This window comes from Pleurodeles waltl, chromosome 10, assembly GCF_031143425.1.
Source record: "Pleurodeles waltl isolate 20211129_DDA chromosome 10, aPleWal1.hap1.20221129, whole genome shotgun sequence".
In the NCBI taxonomy this organism is placed as follows: domain Eukaryota; kingdom Metazoa; phylum Chordata; class Amphibia; order Caudata; family Salamandridae; genus Pleurodeles; species Pleurodeles waltl.
The window spans coordinates 71,008,619-71,031,384 of record NC_090449.1 but is presented as its reverse complement, the minus strand read 5'-3'; the positions used below and the strand labels follow the sequence as shown (position 1 = coordinate 71,031,384).

At 44.6% G+C, this 22,766-nt stretch overlaps 1 protein-coding gene across 2 annotated transcripts in view; it reads left to right on the top strand.

Moving 5' to 3' along the window:
• The window catches only part of GRID2IP (Grid2 interacting protein), a 262,480-nt gene that overhangs the window by 209,775 nt on the left and 29,939 nt on the right, over positions 1–22,766 (top strand). For both annotated transcript variants that reach the window (XM_069209713.1, XM_069209714.1), the window contains 3 exons: positions 5,497–5,583; positions 11,447–11,576; positions 20,942–21,060. In XM_069209713.1, the coding sequence (XP_069065814.1) occupies positions 5,497–5,583; positions 11,447–11,576; positions 20,942–21,060 (336 nt within the window). The remainder of the gene's footprint in view (positions 1–5,496; positions 5,584–11,446; positions 11,577–20,941; positions 21,061–22,766) is intronic.

Genomic DNA, 22,766 nt, shown 5'->3' with positions numbered 1-22,766 from the left:
AGATGTGTTTCTATATTATTCCCCAAACTGACACCTGCTGGGGTAAAAGATGTTCTTTAACAAGCGGCACAAATCGATTTAATAAATAAAATAATTACAAATTCCCAAAAGTTAATCAGGCAGCAAGGTGGTTAATCTCATAACCATCTTGCTGCCCAACAAGTCCCTAATACTTGTCCACTCTTGCTCCAGGTCACAGAGTAATGTGGCCAGAGTCCGTGGCCCCCTGATGCACCCTCTTCTACAGACCTACTCTCCTCTGGCCAGGGCAAAGCAAGGAACACACCCTTAGCAATGGCATAATGCAAAATGATTGGGCATCCCTGCAGAATGTGATGATGGCTCCCTGGGTCTCACATATCTCACAGATATTCATTGGTATTGGGCTGAATGAGGGTCCTCTGAAGATTCGGGGGCCATCATGTGCCACAGAAGATGCAGAGACCTGCGTTACAGCACACTTAGAAATCACTAGCCGGACAGCTTTTTTCTAGTAGGCCCCATGGGCTTTCAGCTCCTTCCTGGGCAGGCTTTAGGGCTTCAAACATAGGAAACACGCAGGAACCAAAAGGAGGCCAAGTGCTCTCTGTGCAGTGATCAGGAATCCTCTAGGAGGTTTCAAAGAATATCAGAGCTCACTAAATGGCTGGGGGATCGACCCCAGGCCTGTACCTAGTTGGGGCAGCATTTGGTGGTAGTATGGTAGTTTATGGGTGGTGGAGAAAGGGCTTACAGCAGCAGGTTATTTATTTTGGTGCAGGGACTTAGCAATCCATCCTACAGGAATACTGTTCAGACAATGCTCTTATGCACCATTGAGAATTATTTTTAGGATGGCTAAATTCCTTCACCGCCACTTGTCCCACACTCCAGTAGCATCCATGGTCTGTGGTAAAAACAGGACTTGTCTCTGGATTGCCTCCCAGCACTTGTATACTTCTGCCTCTTCATGCAGTTTCAGCAGCAGGCTAGCCCTAGAGTTACCATGGTAACCTAATCCACAATATGAGGAGACCGAAGGAAGCAGCAACTCCATTTGTGACATACACCCTCATACATACAGTGTCTGGTAAAAGCTGAAGTTTAGAGGCTACCACAGTGGATTTACACAGGAAAGGTGCACTCTAGCCATTTCTGGTCAATACTGCCACAAATCAGGTGGACACTCATTTGTTGGTGTAGCCTCTACTACCTGTGAAGACGATATGAGAGTGGCTGTGAATGCTCCCCAATGATGCAGATTCAATGCCTGCCTGTTGGCCTCTTGGAACAGTTGCATGGTTTATCTCTGTTCAGAGGCCACAAGGTACAAATGTTACAAATATAGAAACTTATGGGGGAAGAGATAAAACGTAGCAGAACAGTACATCTGGAAAGTGGATCACTAAACCTTCGTCCTCATGTACAGGTCTTGACATATTGGATGAAATTAGTAACTCCTCTGTGGAACAGTCACTAAAATACGCAACCTTTCAGTCAGTGTATTTCAAGGAACAAGTTGTTTTTGTTTCGTTTTACTCAATGTTTTATTTTTCAAAAAATTGAAGAATAAGGGTTGTCAGAACCCCTGTCAGAGGCCTATGGGGCATGCAGGGCCCAACTGAGGTGGTTGCTGCTTTTTACAGCTGATGTCCCTGGGCCTGACCTACTACGGATCCTTCCTCAACTAGGCAAAGTCCCCTTTCTGCAACTGACTCTGTGGTAGCTGTGGTCAAGCAGGCAGGCCTCCCTCTGGGGGGGGGGAATGTAGATTCAGGTCAGTGAACATGACTCATAACTCAAAGTGCAGACAGTATAAACAATAAATCAATGTCCAGCCAAATACTTGCCTTTATAAGAAAAGGTGATATTTTATTTCTAACTCTACACATGCAAAGAAATACAACATTCAGAAGCAACAATACAATACAATTCTCCACGAGGTCGATGCTCTTGTAGTTGTCAGGCAAATCCCTGTCCCATTCTTAGAATAATGAGTTCAGGGTTATTCCCCATTCTCTGATAGCCACATCAGGGATTGCAAACTACTGGGCCATACCCAAGAGTTCCCTTTTAACTCTTCATAGTTTCAGTCAAAGGTTTATATGGTGCCACATCCCTGTGGACCTTGCCCTCTCCTGCGCTCTCCTCATTCTCACAGGGCACACTGGTCTTGTCAGGCAGGTGATGGTGCTCCGGGCAGGTGGTCTTGGTCCCCGTGGATGATGCCCAGCAGGGAGACTAGCAGGCCTTGGCCCCTAGTCCTGGTCACAGACAGAAGCCTTACAGAGCTTACCCTCCCCAAACAGCCTGTCTAGCTGCTTGGCAGATGACAAATGTTTGGGAACTCAACTCCCCTTCTTACACCTTTTTCCTAACACCAAATGTAACTTAGGGTCTGGGTATTTGAAGATTCATGTTGGATCCGGCTTCTTTTAAAGTGGGCAGTTCTTCTTTTCCTCTTCCTTCATGACAGAAGTCTGTCACAGTAGCTACAGCTCCGAAGTTGATTGTCCACAATATAATTCATGGGAGTGGCACGAGTTTACACCTGGATGTCAGCCACAGCGATATGTGCATCAAATGTTTAATTCCAGACCCACAGATCTACTCTTTATAATTCTCTTATCAGCCCCATCTCCCTTCCTGAAATGTGTCTCAGCCCCCTCTAGGTGATCTATCACTGAATCACAAAGCAGTCTTTTGAGATATAAAGGGAGTCTGTCCCTTTTCTCCAGCGTGTCCTCAGCCAGCTCACAGGAATGCAGCAAAAACACAAATTTATCTGGGATGATTTCTCTCCTTCTCGGCCTTTTCCAGGAAGGGCCAGAGTTTCCCAAAACAGAAACCAGGGTCCTCCATACACAGTATCATTGCAAGCACATTCACTCAGTGTATATTCATAGCATGCGTTCTGTACAGCACTATCTCTATGCATTATATTCTCATGTACACATGCATTCAGCACTCACACTCAGTCTGTGTGCATGGTTCAGCACTGAGCTTTTCTGTCTTTAACCAGGGTGCGTTGTTTCAAAACATAAGCACTGCCAACACAGACACCCACTATGTGCTGCTGCACTGCTCTTCAGCCTTCATGTACTGTACGTCCACACGTACACCCAGCACATGTACTGCCCAAAAGGGGCCACTGCGCATGCACTGCATAACACTACAACTCAGGTAATGTATTTCTCTCAGGCATACAGACACCTGGTTCATGTAATATTCACACACGCACTACACTGTACTGCTCTATTCCTGTACTGTACTATTCCCAGGCACAGGTACATCAAGCACAAAGTTCACTACCCTGTGCTATGCAGTACCGCACATCTACCTGGTGTTGGCCAAGGGTGAGTTGAGCACACATCAGCAGAACTTTTAGAAAGTGGAGTGAGCGTTTAGGCTTCACCCTAGTGACACAGGTTTAAAAGGTCCTGTTCACTACTACTGATCACTACACGGTATGCTGCCACCACCACTCCTGTACTGCTTACCTCCTAGCGGAGGCGGCCCCCTGTTCACCACCTTGAGGGTAGTGCTTTGGGCACCCTTCCCGGTCCAGCAGGTCTGCAATCTGTGATAAAGGTCTATGCCATGGCGCACACACACGATCTGTGTTCGCCTATGACACAAATCAGCATTAGGGATCCCGATAAACGCACAGTAGGGCACTCGGGGCAAGAGTACATGTCTCTCACCATGCAAAGGACTTTTTCATAGCTCGTCCAATATGCACAATGTATCGGTTACTGGAAAGGCTGTTGATAACTCCCATCCATAAAATTCTTTGTTAAATAATACCAATCCATGCACCATGCTCCTGACGTGCACCTTTGTATTGTTCCATCACTGAGAGCCACTCACAGCCCTCCCATTGCAGGGCAATGAACTTAGGCCCGCCGCACACCATCTTTGTTGTTGTCAGATCTGAACAAGGTTGAACAGTGCCTTCTCGCTCCCACCCCCAGTCTTCCTTCCAACCATTAATGCTGCATGTGGCAGATCCATGTTCTGACAGCTAATGTGTGAACAAATTTACACATTAACTCTGTGTAGTAGCTAAAACATAATGCTAATGTGCAAAAATGTGACACCTAGTCAGACAAATTTCAGGGGGTAGGTGAATATTAACCAACTGTTAGTTGAAAGAGCAATGGCTGGAAGGACACTTCAAAGAGCAGTATTGATGGAAAACTACTGCACCATGATGCACAAGCAACATCCTTGGGGACAGCATGTTCTGATGTTAACCAGGCAGTTAAACAATTTTGTTTCATGTCACTATGGAAGTTGGATATTTTAGTGTCATTTTGAACGACAGATTCCCAACCTTTCCTCCAAAACATATTGGAAGACTCCCATCTACACAGTTGTCGTTTGCCATATTCATAGTTTTCCACTAGAGCAAACTGAAAGTGTCTGGAACATTTTGAAGGTGCATTTGAGCACCTCTTAATGGAACAGTTCAAATATGGTCCAGTCATCTCCAAATATGTTCCTTTGTAAGTCTTGGTGCATAGGGTGTAAATTGGCAGGTATATGTCCGAGATGTTCACAGGCATCTCCTGCTCTGCTCGGTCACTTTGTGTTCAGTCAGTCACATGAGAGATCTCATAGTCCCTCAAAATACCAACTGATAGCACAACAGTAACTTCGGTGCTGCAACCAATGGGTTTGCTGTCCAAGGCAGAAAAAACAATGTAAGCCCAAATCTTTGACTGAAAGAGGCTATTGGCCTACAAGGCCTTCAGCCTTACCTTAATAACAATCGCACTCTTCTACGTACCACTATGAGGTGCACATGTGAAAGACATGGGAGAACAAATGGACTCAAGTGCAGGATGGACATACTGTCAAGAGCCAGGCTGGTTCGTATCAATCAGCTCTCCCTCTTAAGTGCTGCGTAACGATGATGCGTCAGCCCGCCGGGGCAGACCAGGCCTATTGCTGGGTATCCCACTGTTACAGGTTGCTGTATCTCATTTCTCAACAGAACAACTTACAAGCAGGCATGCCGATGGATGATAGGAGCACCTTTGCCAGCCCCTGATATTCTAGTACAGGGACAAGGACAAAATGTAATATTCGCCCTACGCATGACTTGCAGCAACTGTCCAGTATTGGAACTTGCACTTACACGAAACTCTTCCAATGCACCCCAGGTGCTGCCTGCCAAAGCTCATATTAATATTCTGCACCCCACTATCATGCTGCTCTTCCAGACACTTTAGTGTTTACAAGTAGCACCTCTGTCGTCCAATTACTGTTTTTTCACAGGAATTTTAACTTGTGTATCTCAATACTGGCTTATACTGCAACCTGTTGCTGCAGTACTAAATCATCCCCACACAGTGCTGTTCTTGTACCTAATTCTTGCTCGTGAATAACACTTTCTGCTCAAGGACACCCGAAAACTGGTCTGATAACCTTCAAGAGCCTGAGCTGTTCCATAAATGTTGTGTGTCAAATGCAATTTGTGTCACTGAGCGACAACTTTGTCTTTCTCCTCAGTTTGTTCTGGCCATGGGGAACTACTTGAATAATGGGCAACCGAAGACCAACAAGACGACAGGGTTCAAGATCAATTTCCTCACAGAGGTAAGATAACCTGAGGTGGCCGGTTTCTATCACTGTTGCTTTGAAGAACATCAATGAAACCTGTATTCATTATAGATTGCAGTTCACATATGTTATTGCCTCATAATTGATACTGAAATAAAACGACCAGAGTGCTATATTAACCCCCACTTCTAGAAATGCAAGTCTCAGGTGATTGATGCAGGTATGCGGAACCTTCTCTTCTAGGACTGCCTGACTCAGGGGTGTATACAGGGATATAGAGCATCTTCTCAAGAAATGCATAGCTCAGTGACTGGGTGTCAAGCAAACTGCTCCTTCATCTGTAGAACTGAATAATTCAGGGATTGGTATAGCTATATAGAACTCTCAACATTATGACAGCAAGCCTGATGGCATAGGTACAAGAATATGAAAACCTTCACTTTTAGCACTACATGGCTTAAGAGTTGAGAGAGATATAAAACTTTCACCTTTACGACTTTGTGGTACAGGACGTCTGTACAAGAACGCAGATACCTTAGCTTTAGTATTTGATGTCTCAGAGGGTTGTTACAGGAATATAGAGCAATCACCTTCAGGATTATATGGCCTGGGGTGGGGGTACAAGAATATAAAACCTTCATCTCTACGACCCGTGGTACAGGAAGTTTGTAGAAGAATACAGACACCTTTACTTTTCCCATTGAGCAACATATGGATACAGACCCATCACATCTAGGACTGCTTGGCTTATAAGCCGGTACAAGAATATAAAATCTAAATGTTATGCCTTAGTAGTTAGTGCAGTAATCTCCCCTACTGCGGTTGGTACAGGGATACAAAAACATGACCTCTAGGACTGAATAACTTAAGCGTTAGTACATGGATATAAAACCTTTATCTATATGAATATATGGCTTAGGTGTGATACATAGACAAATAACCTTTCACCTTTTACAAGGGGTTAGGTTTTTCATGGTTCACATGTAGGGTTTTCACTGCAAAAACTGGAACTTTCAGAGGGTCGGTAAAGGAGTACAGAGCCATTCACCTGTAGGACGAAACAGCTGTGGGTAATACGCTTGATCACAGAACTCTAAAATTCTATTCCCGATTAGTCTGTAGTAGAGAGGCATAAAAACCCTTTGCCACAAGCAAATATGGCTCATTTTTTTTATGAATTTATTAATAAATACATTTTTCAGGTTTCAGACACTGGTGTATTATGCACTAAGCAAGGTGGCAAGCAGGGAACAATGTGTTATTGGAAAAGAGACTGAAGGAGGAGGGTTTTCACTGATTTATTGAACATGGTAGAGTTTGTACGTACTTGGTGGGAAACAGCTCCATCTCTTGTGGTTCAGGGAGGGAATTATTCTTCCTCCAAGAATCTTCCTACTAACATTGGGTACTTAAAGGGAGGGTTGGCTGAAACAAGGGTGGACACCTGGTGTATTAGAGGTTGGATTGAGCTTTACATTGAATCTTCGTGTGAAGCCAGTCGGAAGATTAAAGTTGATACTGGCTCCGGCAGGCGAGTGCAGTTTTCTTAGTGCAAGTGTTATGTGGACCTATTTGGTTGTTTGAGCCACAGTTCTAGCAGCTACATTTTGGGTCATGTGAATTTGATTTAGGACTTTTTAAGAAGGGTCGGCATGAAAGGAGGAGCAGTAGTTGACTCTGACTGCACTATGACGTGGGCCGTGGTTGCCTGATGATCTTCATAAAGGAAATTAAGATCTTTCTAAACACTCTGACCACATTCTATGACCAGGGTGCTCCTGGACCAGATGATTCTAGGACCAGTTAGATCCTGGGCCAGATGGTGTCTTTGGTCTTCTCTTTCATGAAGACTGTGTTGTTTAAATAGCATAAAAAGATTTGACCTTTTGCTGTGTGATAATTAAGAGTTGACAGAATTGTGTAGGTTTTTCCTCACGCAGCAGAGAGAATTCTTGCAAGATGAATGGGTTTTACACGTTACACAAGTTGGCATTTTCACAAGACTGTGTGAAAACCAGGACTTTTGCAATACTTCATCAGATCCCCGTTTTTGCCTAATTTTCATTACAATACATTAGCATGAATATGTTTCACTTGCGACTGTCCATCTTTCCAAGATATGTCTGCCTGTACCATCAAGGTAAATGTAAGAAAGAGGCAAAATTATGCCAGGCTATAGGCTACCTAATAATTGCGATTTACACGTATAAAGTATATATATTCTGGTGGAAGAGTGGAATGGCTGACTAACATATCACCATATTTGTTTCCTTTGACATTTACATTCCTACCACTTTTTCTACAACTAATTTGCTACATCCCCTTTTACAGAATTATACCATCACTTTAGTTAGAGGATTAGAAAAACAACAATGAAGGTGATTTTATGAAAATGTAGCATTGGCATAAAAAGTATTTAAAATAGTTCGTATCAATGTACTATTGTTTAATTTAGCATTACAGTTACTTATACTATAACAAATTGAAAAATAATTTCATTACCATTATTGAAGGGTTAGAATACATTAGTTATAATTTTAAAATATATAATTTAAATCAATTCATTAACATGCACAGTTAGAGATAGGGTTAGAATAGTATGCAAATAAATGCAGACAAGTACATTATAAATAAATGCATTAAATAATTAGCATTCGTATGTGGGGTAGACGAAGGGCTTTAGGTATTTTAATTTGGGATTACAGTAATTGTTTTATTTCAATGTAAATGGATGTAACTATTTTCAAATTACTGGAATTTAGTTAAGCGTAGAGTGACATTATTGGAATGATAAAACAGTTAATATTTTAGGAATTGAACAGATACAAACAATGCTCTGTGTAGAATATTTTTAATATAAATGTAATTTAGTGTATAGGTGAGAGTAGGTTTAGCGTTAGACTAAGGCAAATTAATATTTTAATTAATAAATACATGTAACATAATTCAGTAGAATTAGTATTAATTAAATAAAATGTAATTAAAATAATATTAAGGAAATCATCATCATTATAGTAAAGCTTAGGCTAAGAGAGATATGATGAAAGGGAGGTTATAACAAAAGGGAAGGAAAGAGGATAAAGTAAAGGTTGTTTCAATATCCCTGGTAAGCAGGACACAGTAGGTAATGGTGGGAGCGTTTTGGAATTTACTTGATTTTAACTTGGCAAGCAAGAGTTTGGATTTCTGCAGTGCTTAGGCTGAGCCAATTTTCTCACATCCAGTGTTTCATTAAATCGAAGATTTAGGTATATCTGGCGGAGTCTAATATTTACTAACAACTAAAAGAGAAACTGCATAATGCGGGTGTTAGAGTTAAAGATCACAACCTGCTCGTGTCAGCCATCATGGAGGGAGTTCACATGCATGTTATATAGATGCAGGAGAATGCAATGTACCATATGGGACACTCCACCATGCATGAATGAAAATATATTTTGTTTCATCACAGAGACAGTTTCACTTGAAATAATTTGAACCAGTGCTTATATTGCGTGGACTCACCCATTATTTCTAAATCAGGGGCTCTTTTAAAAAAAACAAAATAGATTGTAAACAGTGAACATAGAAGATATGTCTGGTAGTATAAGTAAAACCATTTTGTTTTGCACAATGTTGAGAAGGACATTTTGTCTTATGTGATCAGTGAGCCCGTTTTGGTTCCTGCGTACATCCTGGTCATCCTTCCAACCAGAGACTACCTCGCACTATTCACTAGCAGTTGTGAAATTGCAGATGTTTAGTTCAAGTCTACCAGAGAGTGCACACTGTCTACTTGTGAAAGATCCATTGTGAGCTTAGAGTGGGCTTAGAGCCCACCCATTGCTTACCACTGATTGGCCTTATTGTCACTCTCATTTGTTTGTTTCAGATTCCACCCCCCCCCACCCCACACCTCCACCCTGGAGCATAGCCTCCTTATGATCATTTTGATTGACTAACTTCATCCCTTCCACTGCTCACATTTAAGGAACTACTTTTTTACTTTTTCATTCACACTCCACGAGAATGCATGTGCTTTCTAGCTCTCTCCCTCATGTGCAGCGTCACCTCTCCAATAGCAACCCCACTGTCTTGCTCCCCAAACCTCCCAGCTTTTTTGTAAAAGCACAGCAACAGGGGTATTTTGGCTGAAAAGCAGGCATTAAGGGTTGTTTTTGTTTTATCTCTTGTATTTCACATATTCAGTAAAAGCACAAGCTTTTCACACAAAGGCTTTTGTGGCTCTGGGACAAGATCCATGTGTTGCACTAACTCGGCTGGTGGAAGGTCTACTTAGCATTATACTTCTGGAAGCCAGTAAATCCACCCTGGTGCTGGTGCTGGTGTAGAGGAGCAAATGGCTGATTCCTGTGGAAAGTAAATGAAGCCTTGTAAAGTGTTTCTCTTTACATTTTGACACTTCCTTGTTCTTTTTAATATTCGTATCAGAGTTTCCTGAGTGAAACGTATTTGAGGTACCATAAGATATGTATCTTTTCCTGCAGTATTTTGAAATGTTGTTTTGTTCTACTTTTTTTTTTTCAAACAACGCTTTCCAAACAAATATTGTCAAAGGCAAAAGCTCGAAACTCGCATTATAAAGGCAAGACATTTTGTCTTTGCCAATGCTTCCTTCAGAATTGTGACAGGAGAGGAATATAAGACATTCATCCAACATTGACAGGATTGTTAGTATTTAGTGTAGGTTTTTAGCAGAGATTTAACTTGTACTTTTTTAGACTGCTGAGAAGAGTCCCCCCCAGCCCAGTATTGGACATATTGTATGTCTCAGTTCCTGCCACAGCACTAGAGTGCTTTATCTTCTCCAGTAACATAAGAGAAGGGGGGGGGGATTTCTTTCCAGGTCCAACTACAATGTTAAAGGGGTTTGTGTTTTATGTTTCTACCCAAGGGAGGTATATTTGTTTATTTATTTTAATCTATGCCCTTGCTGGAGGGGATATGTCCCAAGCTTCTTGTATTTGAGCCTCCTGTATTTGAGGTTGGCTCTCTTCATGTTCCTTGGATGCTCTCATAATGCTTCCTTAATGAGAAGGCAGTTGTCCTGGGTTGGTTTCTGGCAAATCTTGTGTACAATCTTAAGGTTCTGGGCTCCTCTCCCTTGTATAGTACAGAGTTCTGATGCACTCATCCAGTCGAACGGTTCTTCAGTGGAATAATGAGCACAACTCTCCTTTTGTTCTCTTGAATTCAGTGTTTTCCTGCCATCCTGCTTCGTACTTCTTCTTGGGCACCCCTCTATGGGGCAGGCCTGGGTGTCTGATCTCCCGTTTTATACAAGGTTAAGATACTCAGATGTTACCCTTTGACTCTGAGATCATGCTTGCCTTGCTATATTCTCCTGGCCCAGCACACCTTTATAATTGGCCCTGCTTCATTTGACAACCGCAGGCATAGCCATTGATGATAGAGCTCCTCACTTTCTATAGTCTATGGGGCCATACATTATCACAGCACTCTCTTTAGCACTGGCAACATATGGTCCCCCCTAGATAGTCCAGTGACCTAAACAACTGGGCGGAGCTTTGGGCTTTCATATACCACACTGATACATGTCAGCGGCAGAATGAATTCCTGTCTCGACTTACTGAATGATCTGACATTGTCATAAAGAAACACTCTTTCACTTAGAAGTGGATTGTGACACGGACTGGTTTGCAGATGAATACACCTTCCCCTAGCTTTCTCTGATTTCAGACAATTAGTAGTGCGTCTTCCTCCTTTGTCCGTCTCTTGAAAGACTTTCTTCTTCTGATTGGATGCTTAGAGCCTGGCATATTCTGTATTGTATGTTTATTATATTCAAAATATGTTACTTTGATTTGTGGGCAGTGTCCAGCCTTTTGTCTCACGCCAGCTGTTAGCCTCATCTGACTTCCCCTTTACCATTTTACAGCTGAACACCACGAAAACAGCAGATGGTAAATCCACCTTCCTTCACGTCCTCGCCAAGTCTCTGAGCCAACACTTTCCAGAACTGCTGAGCTTTGCCAAGGATCTTCCGACTGTGCCCCTCGCTGCCAAAGGTAAATCTCTGTCCACTGATGCTCCTGAAAGCCTCCGCACCATCCGTTGTAAGGGGTTGAGGTTGAAATGTGTGGAGTGAGAGAAATTTATTGTTATTACTTTCTGAGAAAATATGCCAAAGCATTTATTCCCACACCTTTACAACTGCTCAAGTAGCCATCAGCACCCAAGGAGGAAATTGAAGGCTTGAGTAGTGTGTCCTTGTTGCTGAAGAAGGCTTGTGTGGTTGTCTTCTAGCGTTACAACTTCTCTGTGCAGAGGGGAGCAGTGGTTGTCTTGGAGCGATTGCAGTGATTGGGAATGCAGGGCGATGTCACTTTTTAGTAACATGCCAATCTGAAAGAGACTTCTAGTTGCAGATTCCTTACGTTAGAATTTCCCCCAAGCATCAGGCGGGATCCTGAGATTTTTCCTCGAGCAGTACCCCTGTGTGCTGTCAGATGGCATCAGTCGACTCTGCATTTGTCGTTGGTGTCGTGGTCGCCGAATATGAGATCATGGGTTGTAAATAGGCGCCACTCTGCCGTGCTGATGTCAGTTTGTTTCTTTCCACGCCAACCTACGTGCACATCTGGAGACAGCTGCTCCTACAGTCACTTTTTGACTGGTCTTTTCAACTTTTGTCAATTTTTTTTTACTTTTTTGGTGCATCAAGAATGTCACAGAAGACCAGCTTCCAACAGTGCAACTCATGTCACTGGATGATGTCCGTGACAGATCCACACCATGTGCGTTTGTGGTGTTTGGAGCGTGACCACAACACGAAGTCATGCTTCGAGTGCCGGGCCATGAACCCAAAGGCTTTGAGGGAGCAGTCGCTAAAGCTACTCGTTGCCCAGTGCTCGACTCCATGTCACTCCTGGTCTCTGTCGAGAGGATGGTCCTGAGACCTCTTGCGGAGCCCTCACCACTTGTTGTCATCCCATTCAAACTCTTCGGGACACTCAGGTAAGCATAAAAAGAAGTCGAAGAAGCACAAGTGTTCTTCGACTTCACCCCGTCGGTCGGCTGACACGACACAGGACAAGGAGCATCAACGCTCTAGGCCTCTGTACTCAAAGGCTACTACTGGGTCGGCTCCGCGTCTCCCCGTGTTTCCGGGAGCCAGAGATACCCCTGCCCAATTGCATGAATGTTTGGAGGCCATGCACCTTGTCTTTGGGAAGTCTGCTCCTGTTGGAGCACGTTTGGGCCCCTTGGGTTCGTAGGGGCCCCCCTAGGGTTCTGCACCGGCGGCTTTGGCCCCCTGCTCCAGAGGGCACCCAGTGATCTGCTTCCAGATCCAAACCAGCGTTGGTTGTGGCATTGCAAACTTCCCCAACAATGGTTCCCCAACAACGGCCCCTGACGCTGGCCAGGCCTGCGGCCGGCATTGATCCCATACCTATTTCCGACTCCGACATGAAGCTCTACAGGTGTTGCCAGACGCCGATTCCGACTTTGGCAGGAACCATGCTTCCTAGGTTGGATCCTGACCCTTATTCTTAGGAGTGTGAGTGTGGTGACAGTATGGAGGGGTCGCTGGGCCCTTTAGAATACCAGCTTGAAGACCCTATGGACTGGGCTGAGAAACTGGGTGAAGACCGCGGTCTGGACACCTCCCCTGATGCAGGCATGCTTTCTCCCCCTAGCATGGCTATGGAGGAGGGAGCCTCTTATTCAAAGGTGGTGCGGAGAGCAGCTGAGGTCTTGGTCCTTGAGCTGCCCTTGGTGGCTGTCAGAACTAACCTCCAAACTGAGGTGCTTCAGCCTGGGGCTTCCAAGTCAGGACCCCTTTTGCCCTTCAATGAAGCCCTCACTGATGTCCTGCTGGGGACCTGGTCAAACCCAGCAAAGGGGCTCTTGTAAACAGGACAATAGCCCGCTGCCATGGGTCTCTACCTAACGACCCGGAGTTCCTGACCCAAGACCCTCCCCCTGAGAGCTTGGTTATCCAAGCCTCAAACCCCATGGCGCGATCCCTTCTGCACCCCCGGTTAGGGAATCCAAGAGGCTGGATCATCTAGGGAAGAAGTTGTTTTCTTCCTCCAGCCCTGCATTGCAGTCCATGAATACCGCATGCCTTTTGGGCCATTACAACCATACTTTATAGGGCACAGTTGTGCAAGTGCTGCCACAGGTCCCGAAGGAGACCCGGGCCATTCTCTCCCAAGCTGTTGCTGACGGGAGAGGCACAGCTAAGTTTGTCGTGTAAGCTCTCATTACCCTAATGAGACTACTGGATTTGGGTGGCTGAATCACTTGGGGGGACTGAGTCTGAACCCACTACAGGTGACACCTGTCGGCCTAATCCATGTTTTGTTCCAGCTAACCAGCAGTGCCTGATCTCCACCCTAGAGCAGGGATGATTGGGCAACCGGGCGCATTACATAAATGACTCCTCAGGGAAATCGTGATCACTCAGATCTCATCCGTTTCTCTCAGTTACATTAGTCTCACATATGCAAGGACAATCAAATACAGAGTATAGTTTAATAAGGTTTTATTGAAGTAACTGCATCTTAGCTAATAAAGCATGAATTGCAGTAACTAGGATGATGAAGCATGACAGGATTAAAATTATGACAGGGAGAGTGAAACATAAAAACAACACTAGCGTATTGTCACTAAGATCGTTAAGAACAGTTCCTACCTAAGCTATGTTAGAGCACAGCATGTTAAACTCTAATTCTGCCCTTCAGGTTCCCCTGGGAAGACATCATCCCTCATATCTCAGCAAGAGGCCTGTAGTCCACATAAGCAGCTGCAGCGAATCACTCAGCAATCAGCATACAGTCGTGGTCATCTGGCTGGAATCTCCCTCTAATGTACATGGGTCAAAGTAGTTTTTTTTATAATAAAACAGCTGATGTTCCAATAAAGGATCCCCATGTAAGAGTGTATATGTTTCTGTGAACATTAGAGACAAATCGTACCACTTTTGCTGGCAACCTATCTTTAATGCAGCCTTGAGAAAAGCACATAGTGAAAGAAATGTCTTGTTTAATGAACACAGTGCTGGCCTAGGCAAAGAACAGCTAGATAGAGAAAATAAAACAAGACCACAAATGTGGCTACTGCTAAAATAATAAAACAAAGCTGAATAAAATATATCTAGGTTAAAGTGCACAGCGACAGGCTTAGTTTGCTAAAATAAGGTGTATGAAGCTATAACTAAAATGGCTACCCAGCAAGTTCACAATATGATATAGGCTCGATACGACGGACTCTCTAGGCAGATTGGTTGCACTGACTGTGGCCTTGAGGCACCACGCTTGGTTGAGGACATCTGGCTTTTCAGGGGATGTCCAAAACTTTCTTATGGACATGCCCTTTGATGGCAACCGTCTCTTCAGAGACAAAGCAGACTCAGCGCTTGAGCACTTTAAGGAGTCCTGGGCTATGGCCCAGTCCCTAGGCCTCGCAGCTGCCCCTCGCCCCCTCAGCCTGCTTTTCGTGCCTTTTGTGGTTATGGAAGGGGTGCCGAGCCAAATCCATTATCTGTAAGCCACCGTGCTGCGCATTCTGTCCAGACTCTGCGTGACCAGGGGCTTGGGATCCAGGGTCCACGTGGAACAGGGAGCCAGCAGTCTAGCCAGTCCACTGCCCCTCCCCTCTTCCCCTCAGCTGCAGCCTCCAAACCTTCCTAGTCTGGCCCTTCCCCACCAGGGGCTAATAGGAGGCTGGATTCGCCATCACCTGCCCCAATGGAACACCATTAGGTCAGATAGGTGGGTCCTGCAGATAGTCCGAAGGGGCTACTCCCTTCTCTTCGAGACTACCCCTCCATCCATGCCACCATCATACAATCGCATGATGGAGGATCATTTGGCACTTCTCTGCAAGGAGGTTACAGCTCTCTTAGCCATGGGAACCATAGAGAGGGTCCCTGTGCCAGAAGTAGGTCATAGTTGCTATTCCCACTACTTTCTGGTACCCAAAAAGGACAAGAGCCTCCACTCTATCCTAGACCTTTGCTCCTTCCATCTCTTTCTCAGGAAGGAGAAGTTCAAAATGCTCACCCTGGCACAGGTTTTGTCTGCCCTGGACCTAGGAAACTGGATGGTAGCACTGGACTTGCAGAACACTTATTGCCCCCCCCGTCCTGCCGACCCTCAGACATTACTTGCTGTTCACGGTGGGGCACAAGCAATTTCAGTTCACTGTGCTCCCCTCTGGCCTCACCAGTGTCCCTTAGGTTTTCACCAAAGCTATGATGGTAGTTGCAGCTCATCTGCGCAGGTTAGGGGGTTTCAGTCTTCCCCTACTTCGATGACTGGCTGTTGGATGAGTGCTCGCCCCAGGCTGTCGTCTCCCACCTCCAGACTACAGCCGACCTCCTGCGTTCGCTGGGGTTCACTATAAACAAGTCAAAGTCACACCTGACTCCCTCTCAGATGCTTCCTTTCATTGGAGCTGTTCTGGATACTGCAGTTTCAGGCCTATCCGCCTGAGCGGCGAGACCAGAAAATTCAGGCTATGATACCCATGTTTCGGCCTCTATCCTGGCTTTAGGTGAGAATGACTTAGGCTTCTGTGCCTCATGGCCTTCTGCATGCCACTGGTCACACAAGCCAGATGTGTATGCGAGCCCTGTAGTGGGACCTGAAGTTCCAGTGGGCGCAGCATCAGGGGAGTCTCTCCGGCATGGTCAGATCTCGGAGGGAAATGCACAAGACCTGCAGTGGCAGCTAACGAACCACGATTGAGTCACAGGCAGATCACTCTCCCTTCCCCAACCATATCTCAAAGTAGTGACAGATGCGTCGCTCCTGGGATGGGGAGTCCACATGGGAGAGGGGAGATGAGGTGTCTGTTCTCCAGCGGATTCTGGGCTCCATATCAATCTTTTGGAGCTACAGGCGATCAGACTGGCATTTAAAGCATTCCTTCCCTCTTGCAAAGGGAAAGTGGCGAAGGTGTTCAAGGACAACACCACCGCCATGTGGTACTGCAACAAGCAGGGCGGGATGGGGTCATGGACCTTTTGTCAGGAGGCTCGGCGTCTCTGGATATGGCTGGAACATCAGGGCATATCCCTGGTGGCTCAACATCTGGAAGGCTTTCTGCATTCCAGAGCAGACAAACTCCGCCGTTGATGTCTGATCGATCACAAATGGTTTCTCCATCAGGAGGTGGTGCAAGGCCCCTTTCAGCAGTAGGCAGAGCCTTGGTTAGATCTGTTCGTGTCCGTAGAGTACGCCAATGTCAGCAGTTTTGCACATTGGAGTTTCCAACACAGCACTTACTCAGCAATGCTTTTCATCTCGAGTGGGGCCCAGGCCTCCTGTACGCCTTTCCATTCATACCACTTCTGCCCAGAATTCTCAAGAAGATCAAGAACAACCAGGCCCAGTAATCCTTGTGGCTCCAGATTGGGCACGAAGAGTCTGGTATCCCAAGCTAATGAGCATGGCCATCGACCCTCCGATCAGACTGTCTCTTTGAGAGGATCTTCTGTTGCAGCAGCAGGGAGGGTTCTCCACCCGAATCTGTCCAGTCTCCATCTTCTTGTATGGAGATTGAGCAACAGCAGTTGACAGCTTTTGACCTTCCACCCGAAGGCTGTGACGTTATCTTGGCAGCCAGGCGTCCCTCCACTAAAATGGTGCACGCCTGTCGATGGAACAAATTTGTGTCATGGTATACAGACAAGTCTGTTGACTTCTTCTCTGCCCCTCTCTCGGAGATCCTTCTCTTTGTTCTTTCTTTAGCCCTTCAGGGCTCTGCTCTGGGCACCCTCAATAGTTATTTGTATTCCATCTCGACTTTTCTGAGATCACTTGACCAACCCTCTTTGTTTAAATCTCCTATTGTAGGTAGGTTCCTAAAGGGTCTTGCCCATATGTTTCCTCTTTCTCCGTTCATAATGCCCCAATTGGACTCGAACTTAGTTCTTACTTTCTTAATGCGTGCTCCCTTTGCGCCCCTTCATGACTGTCCACTTCAGCTTCTTACTTCAAAGACAGCTTTCTTGATCGCCATCACTTCTGCTCACAGAGTGAGTGAGCTGCAGGCCCTTCCTTCGAAGCCACCTTTCATTTCCATCCATCCTGACAAGGTGGAGCTTCGTACCCGGGCTTCCTTTTTACCTAAAGTGGTCACGTCCTTTCATGTAGGCAAATACATCACCTTGCCTACTTTTTAGGTGCCGCCACATCCCTCTAAGGAAGAGGAGAGACTCCATCATCTGGACCCAAAAAGAGCATTGGCGTTCTAACTTGATCGTACTAAAGAGTTCGGGGTGGATGACCAACTCTTTGTGGGTTATGTGGATGCGCAGAAAGGTCGGGCTGTGTAAAAGAGAACCATCTCTAGATGGGTTATTCTCTGCATAAAAATGTGCTATGCATTGGATAAGAGGCAACCCCGGAGGCTGGGCGTGCTCACTCCACAAGAGCCCTATCTGCAACCACTGCATTAGCACATGGAGTTCCAGTCCTGGAAATCTGCCATGCAGCCATGTGGGCATCATTGCACACGTTCACCAAACACTACTGCCTGGACAGTCAGGTCCGAAGGGATGGGTACTTTGCCTGTTCGGTCCTGCAGGACTTGCTCGTATGGTCTTGGTTCGCAGACTCACCTCCACAAATGGTTTCTCTTGGGAATCTATTCTGAGGTAAAGAATCTGCAACTAGAAGTCTCTATCAGATGAACAAGTTACTTACCTTCAGTAATTAATTATCAGGTAGAAACATATTCTACTTGCAGATTCCTTACTGACTCACCCATCCTCCCCGCCCTACAAACTGATTTCTAGGGACAGGGACTTCCCTTTCAAGGCCCTAGTTCTAGCACATCAGAGGCAGTGTTCTTCATGGCTCTCCACTTTTCTGGTGTGGAAAGTCGTGAAAAGAAACTGACATCGGTGTGCCGGAGTGGCGCCTATAGACAACCTGCGACGCCTCAGGTCAACTCCACAAGCCATGATGCCAACGACAAACGGCAACCACGCTGCCAACAACAAACAGGGAGTCGACCAACACCAGCTGAAAGCACACAGGGGTACTGCTTGAAGAAAAATATCCAGATCCAGACTGACCCCCTGGGAGAAATTCTAAGGTAAGGAATCTGCAACTAGAATATGTCTCTACCAGATAATTTGTAACTTCTCTTACAGCACACCTAAGAATAGTCATGATAATCCCATACACATCTAATGAGCGCTTCTTCTCAGAGATTCCTCATCTTTGAAGTTTCCCTACACTTCAGAGTGAATCTGGAAAATGTTTTCAGCAATATCACCTATTCCTGAATGCATTATCACCACACCCGGAAGTGACCTTTCAGATCAAAAAGTGATCCACCTGATTTATAACTTCTGTTTCTGTTTTCTGCTTACCATAGATGCAAGTTCCCATTGAAGTTCAACATTTAGTCACCAATTTCTTGAAAATGTACCTCAGTAATTGTTTTTTAGTCATCATCACATCTCCCAAGAAGGAGACGTCATAGAACCTACAGGGTTATCATCACAAGATCCATCTTCTGTAGTTTCATTTCCTCAGCAAACTCTTCTACACTCTTCAGACCTTAGATTCAGAATAGCCTATTGTATCTAAGCCCACAAGATGAATATTTTCAAATTCCAGTCAGAAGATTTCACATTAAATACCAATGGAAACAAAGACTCACTTACTTCAGTGATTGATTCCTAAGCATATTTCCTCCGGAACTGGAAAAGAAAATGCAGAAAACTAGTGATTCAGCCTAGGGTTGGCACTAAACATAGATGCTATTACTAACACCCTCAAGAAGAATAAAGTTGATTTTAGACGTGATATACAGGACAATGCCAAAAGCCATCCCGGCAAAGGGCAATATGGGGTGTTCTAACCACATTCTGTCCACCTTCACATCCCTGAAGCATAAAAAAGGGCTACATAGGTTTGACCACAGGAGAACTCTGACTTTTTTTGCACAGAAACTATGAGTTTATGAGTGATTGTGAACTCTGCCAGATTTATAGGAGTAACAAAGGTGAAATCAGTAATAAAACACAATTTTTCAACAAACCTTCACACTTTCCTTTATAAAGAACCACAAAAATGCCTCAGATCAACTCCACAAGAGGAAAAGCAACTATGTTTACTTTATCCATTGCGACATCAACTAAAGGCAGGTTGAACAGTAATTAGGTCCTCACCCCTCTCATTTGCTAAACATTTCTGACTGAATTCAGGTATCCTACGGGAAGCCCATTTATCAGGGTATTGCTACAGAATGTTTTCTAGCCATTAGAAGTGCAAGGGATTTACCATCCGTAGTGGCTTATACTACTGGATAATCCCCGCAGATGTCTCATCATCCTTCTTTTTAGAAAAAGTGATTGATCATTTGATAAGGCTTTTTCTACTTGTTAACTTGCATGTCAGACCTGTCTTTTTATTCATTTCTCTTTGTAGTGCAGAAATTAGTGGCAGTATAAGAACACTAGCAAGGATGGCACTTTTATGGATCTGGGACTTCACTTCTGGGTTTGGCACTACACAGCACCCCACTGTAGGTATTCCTGTAAAAAAATTCTAAGTCAAGTCTGTAACCTGGGTAGACTTCAAAGATGAGGAATCTATGGGAAGACAAAGAAAGTATTTAATGGCTGAAACCTTGCCAAAGGTAAATAACTTGTTAATAGGTTGATGTGTGCTATCTGTGAGAAATGACAGACATCTCTATAAGTGACTCTACCTCCTGCTCCAAAGCGGGGCAACAGCTGGTGTCATTTCACCAATGTAGTCTAAGGTAGGTTAGAGCCAGAGTGATTGTATTTTCCAAATAACCCTGTTCAAAATCATTTGTTGCATTGTTTAAGAAAACCAATAAAATAGTTTTATACTAGTTGCCAATTGAAAAGTAGTGATTCTTTGGCCAGGAAGTCCATGTCAGTTACTGTCATATTCTACTACTCTACACAATTTTCATATAGGAACTCATCCAAGAATGCCATAAAACTGTCCTATAGAAGACCGTTCCTGAGGATTTCTTATTCTTCCATTAAGAACCTCATCACAGTCCTCTAGGAATCACACACTACCCAGTAGAAGTAAAACATACAGAAAGGTAGTGGTCTGAGATGGTGTGAACTCACGCACAGCTATCATCCTACTATGTACTGTATTTCCACTTGACCCTGGGTATCACTACTCATACTTTAACTTGAGAAAAAGTGGTGTGTGTCAAATATCTCTTTACGCTGCAAGCCATTGCACTGATACTAATTTTATGGGGCTAGGTTCAAGGAAATAGGTGAAATTACATGCATGTGCTGCAAATACAGCAATAGGAACTAGTGGAAAACCACACGAAGGAAATGGATGAGCTCAAGTTCAATGCCAAGACACACTTGTGTTGACAGTAGTTTTTGGCTTTTATCTTCCTTCAGTTAATCAAAGGATGCTCACAACAGACCTCATTGAGCTGCACAGCACGATGCAGGACATCCGGAACTGCTGCCAGAGCATGCCCGCCACCCCGCAAGACAGGTTTGCCATCGTTATGAGTGTATCCTTCCCTTGAATGTGCTTACAAAAGTGGCAAAGAAAATGAGATGAGCTGGGAAAGAGGTCACAAAAAGTGTCCCCTTGTAAAAACATACCTGGCCTTTTGGCCCCAGAGTTTACCATCTGTGCCAGAACTTAATTTTGACCCTGCCCAATATCAGCCTGTCCTTCTGTGTCAGTACACACCATTTTTCCAAACAAGAATCTCTGCAACATCAGTCTGAATTTCTGCTTAAAAATGTTGTGTCCCTCTTGATTAGAACCTCCTTCACCCTCTCTGCCAACATAAGCTTGTCCTACTGTACAACCCAGCATGCCTGCTTTGTATTGCCAACACAGATGTATGCTTTAGTACCTACAGTAGCTTGCAAGTTTTTGCAAACAAGACAATATTAGCCTGCCACTTTATGCCCACACTAACCTTTTCCCCATCCAACAGATTTCCCTCATTTGTCAACTGAAGCTTACCTCTTTGAGCTAAAACGGCCCACCCCTTTGTGCCACCACCAAGCTACTTTCTGTATTACCACAAGCCTGGGATCCTGTCCCATACCAGCTAGTCAGTTTGTAAAAGAGAATTTTTGACATGGATGTAAAGCCCTACCTCTCCCTCTGTGTCAAACACTATCCTGAGCCTCTGAGCAAACACTAGTTTGTCCTTTGTGCCATCACCAGCATTCCCCTCTGTGCCAACACTACCTAGTTCCTTTGAATGAGGCATTTTCTTGGCACTCAGTGTTACTGGCTTCCTAAGCAGCTACTGTCTTTCACCACTGGTATCACAGAGCCAACAATGCTGTTGCACTCTAATTAATTAAACAAGTACTTTCCCCTGGACACTTACCCATCCAGAGGTAGCAAATTCTAGCGGGCTAGGTTTACTTTAGGACATGGTAGGGTTAGAGATGAGGTGCAGCATGAGACATTAAACAACACTCATTAAACACATTCAAAAACGGTGCTTTGTAATACATTTAGTCATACTACAATAGTACTACTCATATACTACAAAATGCTATCCACAAACCTCTGTGCGGAGGCCTCCACCTCTCCTTTCTTTTCGATGCGGGGGTCTCTGCCGCATGCGAGCGAGCACCCCCCCCCCCCCAACAAACACAGTCATAACTGTGTAGTTACAGTCCATCAGTGTTTCCACAGGAAGAGAATTTTTATTTTGCTAATATCTTTGGTGCCGTTTAACCGATCTTCTCAAACTTTCCAAAAAAAGAGTTCATACACATCAGCTCCATCCTCGAAAGTTTTGCACCAATCTGTTAAGTGGGGGGCCAAAAAAAAGGTGGTCCCAAAACTTTGATTTCCCATGTTGATATCTATAAGAAATGTCTGTTGCAATTAAAGTAAACAGGTGAACAAAATGACATCAAATTTGGCAAAAAGTTAGAACTTTACTCAGAAGGCATGCTTTTTGTCATATGATGTGCATCCTTTCAGCCGTTTTTTTAATGGAAATTATTGTTTAAAGAGAGGCTTGAGTTGGGCATAAAGGGGTCAAAAAGATGAGTATGCCTGGACTGTTGGTGTCCAGATAATGCGCTGACTGGTCCCTTAAAAGGGGACTAGCCTGATTATCTGGCCCCAACCCAAACATATGTAATGGCAGCCTTTACAGGGCTCAGGGATTTGGCACCGGGTCATGAAAATGAATTAAAATATACACATAGGAGGGCAGGGTGAGCACACCCTAAC